We start from the raw sequence: 6,997 nt of genomic DNA on the forward strand, positions 1-6,997 counted from the left end.
CCAATAACAATTTGTATATAAATGACAAATATCCAAAACCCATTAATGACCAGAACCTACACACCCTATCCCTCAGGAATGTAGACATTGTATTTTCAAATTTACTTCCTGCTATCTGGGGGCAATGGTATCTTTAGGGGATCTGGAAGAGAAAATTTTAGGGTTAATTGTCAAGTCCTGGGAGAGGTATCTGTATCGTTTGTTGTCCAGTCTCTGTGTAATGGGAAAGTACAGGGCTTGTCTAAATTCCTGGCTAGAGCAGTCTGTAAGGCTGGATCATCTCAGATAGCCACCTTGAAATTGTTCTGAGCAGTTTATAGTCCAAAGCTGATCTTTAGGTGGTGTTTTTCAGCTTAGTGGTGATATCATAGTCCTAGAGTAATTGTCATTGTGGGGTCCCAGCCTCCTTTTGGAGACTTCATTAGGCGTGCTCATGGTTCACTGCACACAACTGATAGAGGCTCAAACCCAAAATCATGTACAGGAAGGTAGATGAAACCTTTTTCTAGAGTTAGTACTCTATATTATTACTAATACGACAAATGTTTAATATATATTAACCTTATAGAAACTTCTGTCTACAGAATATTAGTGTTTTGTCTGTGTTTTTGTCTGTGTGAGGGTGTCGGGTCCCTTGGAACTGGAGTTACAGGCAGTTGTGAGCTGTCATGTGGTGCTGCCAGTTGAACCCGAGTCTTTTGGAAGATCAGCCGGTGCCCATAACCTCAGAGCCATCTCTTCAGCCCCTGTGATAATTTGACATCTTATCAACATCTCTAAATGAAACTCTACCAAGTTGTAGCATTTTCAGAGTGGGCAAGATGACATGTACCACTGGAAGCAACACCATGTCACATTATGGAAAACTGCAGCATGTAAAGGCTGAAACAAAAATAAAAGGGACATAGGGGTAGCTGCGGTTTATTAGTTAACTCAGTTTGTAGACTGTATCTAGTTCCCAGTTCAAACAGTCTGCAAAAAATTACAGAGCCCAAGCAAAACAATAAAACTCCAAACCAAATCAAGACATTTTACAGTCTGGATGACACAGCTGTGTTTGACCATTGTATATTTGAAACTGAAGAATTATTTTGAAAGATATGATAATGGTATTTTTTATATATAATTTTTTATTTTATTTTTTTAGTATCTTTTGAGTTGCATATTAAACACTTAAAGGTAAAGTGTTAAATTGAGATTTCTGTAATTTATTATGTGTGGAAAATTGACCAGTATAGTTGAAATGAAGTGTCAGTCTAGAAATGACATGACGACCATGCGTGGTAAGGCTCATTCTTGTCTGTCTGTTTATGGACAGCTTGGAAATATCCAGATGTTTAAAAAAATCCCAAGTAGACTACCATACGTCTTTGAATTACGATTTAAGCTTTTATTTGTAGATTGCCAGATGAGTAGAGTAACGAAATCAGTCATGTCTAGGTTTTGTTCCTCATTCATGACTTTTCCTTTGTTCCTGTATGACCCTGGAGATTTCAGTAGAATTAAAGCTCTTGTATTGTTTTAGGATGCTAATGCTTGCATAAGAGCTCTCTGACTACATCAGTGTTAACATTATTCATCTCCTAACTAACAGGTCAGAGGTCACTCATAGGAAGAACATGTTTGCTCCCCTTTATTCATTCATTCATTCATTTATTTGTTTGTTTGTTTGTTTATTTTGAGGCAAGTTCTCACTATGTAGTTTTGACTGGCCCGCAGCTTGCTATGTAGACCAGGCTAGCCTGAAGCTCATAGAGATCCACCAACCTCTGCCTACTGAGTGCTAGGACTAAAAATGTGAACTACCGCACTCAGCTTCATGTGTTTCAGAGTACTCTTTCAGTATATTTGGAGTTTGTGAGTTCATGACAATTCTGTGTAATCTCATTTTGTGCATAGCACCGGTTAGGAGGCTGGAAAAATGTCATGGGATAGAACTTGAGTTAAAGACTTTTTCTCAGTTTGCTTTTTATATTCTAAATCTTTCTAGCCCTGGCTGAGTTCACGGAAGCTGATGAAGCAATTGCTGAACTTGCCATTGCCGATAGCGTCTTCTTGTTCCTCACCGAGTCTGTGGTGCTATCTGAAAACTTCTATCAGGAAGAATTTTACATTCGCAGAATCCATAATCTCATTACAGACTTCCTTGCATTTATGCCAATGAAAGTAAGTATAACAGTATAAAATGAGCTTTTTAAGACAGTTTAGGGCTGGAGAGATGGATCAGTGGTTAAGAGCACTGCCTACTCTTCTAAAGGTCCTGAGTTCAATTCCCAGCAACCACATGGTGGATTACAACCTTCTGTAATGAGATCTGATGCCCTCTTCTGGTCTGCAGGCAGGCAGAATACTGTATACACAATAAATAAATAAATCTTTAAAAAAAAGAAAAAAAAACACAAAGATATAAGCAGCCAAATGAGGCACTCTCACCCTCATAGACAAATTGTCTATGAAGAAACGTGTAGACTGCAGTTGCACCTCCTCGCAGATCGGGCAGTAAGTGACAGTAGGTTTCTGTAGGCTGAGGGTAGCTCAGTGAAGGGCTAGAATGGTCAGGATGAACAGGTAAGTCGAGACTCCAGCAACTCTAAAGATGAAGGTAAGCAAACAGAGTTGAAGTGGGAAGAAGCCTGCTCATGCTTTTATTTCATATCTGGGGAAAGGAACACTTAGAAAGGTTAAGGTTGAAATTTCTTCTAATTAATATCTACTTGAGTATTTGATTGTGGAGAGATGATGATTGTCTGAGAAGGTGAAAGTTGAGGGAATTGTGGTGTAAAAGTCAGAAATGTCTTGGGCAAGGGAAACAATTTAATCACCCGGTTCTTTTTTTTTTTTTTTCCAAGACCGGGTTTCTCTGTGGTTTTGGAGCCTGTCCTGGAACTAGCTCTTGTAGTCCAGGCTGGTCTCGAAGTCACAGACATCCGCCTGCCTCTGCCTCCCGAGTGCTGGGATTAAAGGCGTGCGCCACCACTGCCCAGCTAATCACCCAGTTCTTGAATACTATAATTTACTTTAATAGATATAAGATGATTTAAGGTTGTTTTTTTTCCTGTTTGTTTTTTTTTGTTTGTTTTTTGTTTTGTTTTGTTTTGTTTTGTTTTTTTGCTTTTTGAGACAGTGGTTCATTGTAGCTTCGGAGCCTGTCCTGGAACTAACTCTTGTAGACCAGGCTGACCTCTAACTCACAGAGATCCGCCTACCTCTGCCTTTTTCCCAAGTGCTGGGATTAAAGGTGTGCACCACTACTGCCTGGCCCCGTTTAATTTCTTTTTCCATTTTCCCTGCGTTGACTTTGGTCACTGGGGAAAAAGGGGGGGGAGGGAGGGAGAGAGGGGAGGGGAGGAGAGGGGAGGGGGAGAGAGATTGAGATTTAATTTTTAAATATTTAGGAGACTTCCAGTCATTTCTCTTTTACTAGTTTCTAGTCAGATCCTCAGAGTCAGAGAATATACTTCACTGGATTGCTTTAATGTTGAGGTTTGCTTTAAAGCACTTCCTGTGGCCTTTCTTAGTAATATGGTCTGTGAAAATGGAAGAGACCTACTCTATGGATTGTTCATCAATAATTAGCTGGAATTGTTATTCAAGTCTTTCCATGCTTTGCCTATTTTCTATTGAATATTGAGAAAGGAATAGTGGAACTTGCGGCTATAAATGTTTTTTTTTTTTTTTTTTTGTCCCCCAGAACAAAGTAATTTCTTGTTTCATTAGCATTAGTTTCCATTCCAGCCAGGGTGTAGTGTTCACAGCATGCTGGGTTTTAGGTTTTGCTTCTTACATCACGGTAACATGTTCTTAGTAGTTCTAGGGATGTGAAGTTTCATTCAGTATTTAGGATAATACTTCACTGGAGATGATCCACGCCAAATGATAGTGATGTCTCTCTTGAGAGACATTAATCTCAATTTCTGTGAAGTGGAAAATTCTGTGGTAACTTTTTTTTTACATTTTGTTATTTATTTATCGTGTGTGTGTATGTGGACATGAGCATGTTATAATAGACAGGATAGGGAGGAGTGGAAATCAGGACTGCCTGTAGGAGTTGGTTCTTTCCACCATCTTGTGGTGGGCAGACTTGGCACAGGCATCTTTACTTATTGAACCATCTCTTTGGTTCCCTGTGATACTTAAGATATTGTAATCTTAAGTATTTTAGTGAAATTCCTATTGTATTTTTTATATTGCTAAAATATACAGGTGTTTAAGTGATGTTTCTTATATATTGTTACTCTTAGTTACCTAGTTTCTTGATTTTATTATTAACCAATGCATAAGATATTTGCATTAAGCCTTGTCTAATATATACAAAGGTGAAGCAACTGAAGAATCGGGCGGATGAAGATGCTCGAATGATTCACATGAGCATCCAGATGGGAAACGAGCCCCCTATCTCACTTAGGAGGGACCTGGAACACTTAATGCTCCTGGTAAGTCACTGTGCTGGAGAGAGAATTTTTTTCTTTTAAAATCTCTTTTCTGTTCCATTATTTTTCTTGAACCTTGGAAAATTTTTGCAGAAGAATTCAATACTAAGGTGCTTTTTTTATTTCTGTAACTTTTTGTTGTAAACATTTCTCTATAGTTTTTGCTTATTCTTTGCAGATTGGTGAACTGTATAAAAAGAACCCTTTCCATTTGGAGCTTGCTCTGGAATACTGGTGTCCCTCAGAGCCCCTGCAGACTCCAACGATCATGGGCTCCTACCTGGGAGTGGCTCATCAGCGACCCCCTCAGCGCCAGGTGAGCTTTTTATTTTTACTCTCTGATTTGGCCGTTGAAGAGATTTGAACACAGGTAATAAGTTATTTAGAAGTCATCACTTTTCTTCTCTTTTATTTAAGAAATATATTATACTTAAGTTTTTCATAAATAAAATAGCAGTTACTTTTGTTTTTTTTTTTGTGGCAATGAATCAAATCATAGCCCTGAATTTGTTTTAGTTTTTATGTGGTTTTTATTAGCTGTCTATGTTACCTTAAAGTTAAGGTACATTTTCTATAAGCTTTTTTTTCTTAATTTCAGGTTGTCTTGTCAAAGTTTGTGAGACAAATGGGTGACCTGTTGCCGCCAACTATTTATATTCCTTATTTAAAAATGCTCCAGGGCTTGGCCAGCGGACCTCAGTGTGCCCACTACTGTTTCAGCCTACTCAAAGTCAATGGTAGCAGTCACGGTAAGGGCAGTCTGCATGCCGGATTTGTTTTTACACTCTTATGTTCCTGTACTGGTGTGTAGATTCTACCATAGGTATAAATTGCATTTATAATACTGAGGGAAAGAGTTACACTGGTCATTTTTATGCATGGTAATATTTTGATTATGGTCTCAGATTGGGGGATTTTGCCATTTATCTTGTTAAATACAGTTAAGTGTAACAAGTCTGAAGCCATATATGTTGTTCTCTGAGAACACATCTGATAAATAAGACCAAGTATATTTCCTTGCAGTGGAGGTTTTTGTTTGGCTTTACTTTGTTTTAAGATGGGGTCTCACTCCATAGCCTAAGCTGTCTTAGAACTCGGTTGAAAGCCCAGGATGGCCCCAGGCCTGTCACCATCCTCCTCCCTCAGCCTTCATACTACTAGAGTTACAGATATAAGTCATCATGTATAGCTAAATTTGATTTTTGTAATTTGCCCTCATCAATACTTCTTCTTTTCTTTTTTTAAAATATTTATTTTATTTATTTATTTATTTATTTATTTATTTATTTATTTATTTATTTATTTATTTATTTATTATGTATACAATATTCTTTCTGCGTTATGCCTGAAGGCCAGAAGAGGGCACCAGACCTCATTACAGATGGTTTGAGCCACCATGTGGTTGCTGGGAATTGAACTCAGGACCTTTGGAGGAGCAGGCAATGCTCTTAACCTCTGAGCCATCTCTCCAGCTCCCTACTTATTTTCTTATTACTAATTTTTAGAATGACTTAAATTAAGCCAGATACATTTCAGACAATTTAATTTTAGACCTAAATTAAGCCAGATATACTGCTAAAAGGGTAAAGAAACTAAATATCTGCTGTGTGTTTGTGGAGAAGATAAGTTTGGAGAAGTTAAGCTTTAAAATATCCCAAGTTGAGGGAACCATGATTAAAAAAGACATGCCTGTCTCCCAAGCCAGCATGTTGTCTACTCTGTCAGGGCTTGCTTGTCTTATTTGTGGATATAGTATAATTTATAGGTCTGTGCTACAACTGTTTTTTTATGAGCACTCAAGCTCGTCCCTTGTGAATTATTTGGTCTGAAAAAGTAGCAGTTTTCTTACATTTACAGCATCGAGAACTTCTGGGTAGGAAGCAGGTAAATGGCATGCAAAGTCACTTTCTTTGGGCTCTACCCCATCCTTAGGTCTAGTCAAGAAAGAACCAAAAAGAATTCTGACCCCTTTCAGCATACTACTTACCTGGGCAGAGCAACGCTGATGATTTAGGACAGAGGCAGACTAATGTCATTACAAATTAAATTATTCTTGGACTCCAAGCAAACTGCTGGACCTTTCGTAGAGGACTAGCCTTTCTCCCTGCTGCCTCTCATGCGGTAGGCAGAGTTCTACCTTTGAGTCCAAATAGGCGATTTTTAAAAGAAAACTCTGTTGCTTTTCTTTTCAGTTGAAAACATTCAGGGAGCGGGCGGCAGTCCTGTATCCTGGGAGCATTTCTTTCAGTCCTTACTGCTTTATCATGAACATCTCCGAAAGGACCTGCCAAGTGCAGATAGTGTCCAGTACCGTCACCTTCCTTCACGTGGTATCACCCAGAAGGAGCAGGATGGACTAATTGCTTTTCTGCAGCTAACATCTACTATCATTACTTGGGTAGGTAGTCCATCCATGGAATGATTTGTTTTATGCTGTAGCCTGGTGACATCTTAAGTGGCCAGGCATTTTCTTTTAGTGGTTAATGTTATGTATTTAGTGGTTAATGTTATGTATTTAGTGGTTAATGTTATGTATTTAGTGGTTAATGTTATGTATTTAGTGGTTA

The 6,997-nt window shown here is 38.4% G+C and overlaps 1 protein-coding gene across 1 annotated transcript in view; it reads left to right on the forward strand.

Annotated features, from left to right (window-relative positions):
- Positions 1-6,997, forward strand: part of Nup205 (nucleoporin 205) — a 60,313-nt gene that overhangs the window by 19,454 nt on the left and 33,862 nt on the right. The window contains exons 8-12 of the mRNA XM_026788577.1: positions 1,991-2,166; positions 4,317-4,433; positions 4,609-4,746; positions 5,029-5,179; positions 6,623-6,828. Coding sequence (XP_026644378.1) covers positions 1,991-2,166; positions 4,317-4,433; positions 4,609-4,746; positions 5,029-5,179; positions 6,623-6,828 — 788 coding nt within the window. The remainder of the gene's footprint in view (positions 1-1,990; positions 2,167-4,316; positions 4,434-4,608; positions 4,747-5,028; positions 5,180-6,622; positions 6,829-6,997) is intronic.

Source organism: Microtus ochrogaster, unplaced genomic scaffold (genome assembly GCF_000317375.1).
Source record: "Microtus ochrogaster isolate Prairie Vole_2 unplaced genomic scaffold, MicOch1.0 UNK4, whole genome shotgun sequence".
Lineage (NCBI taxonomy): Eukaryota > Metazoa > Chordata > Mammalia > Rodentia > Cricetidae > Microtus > Microtus ochrogaster.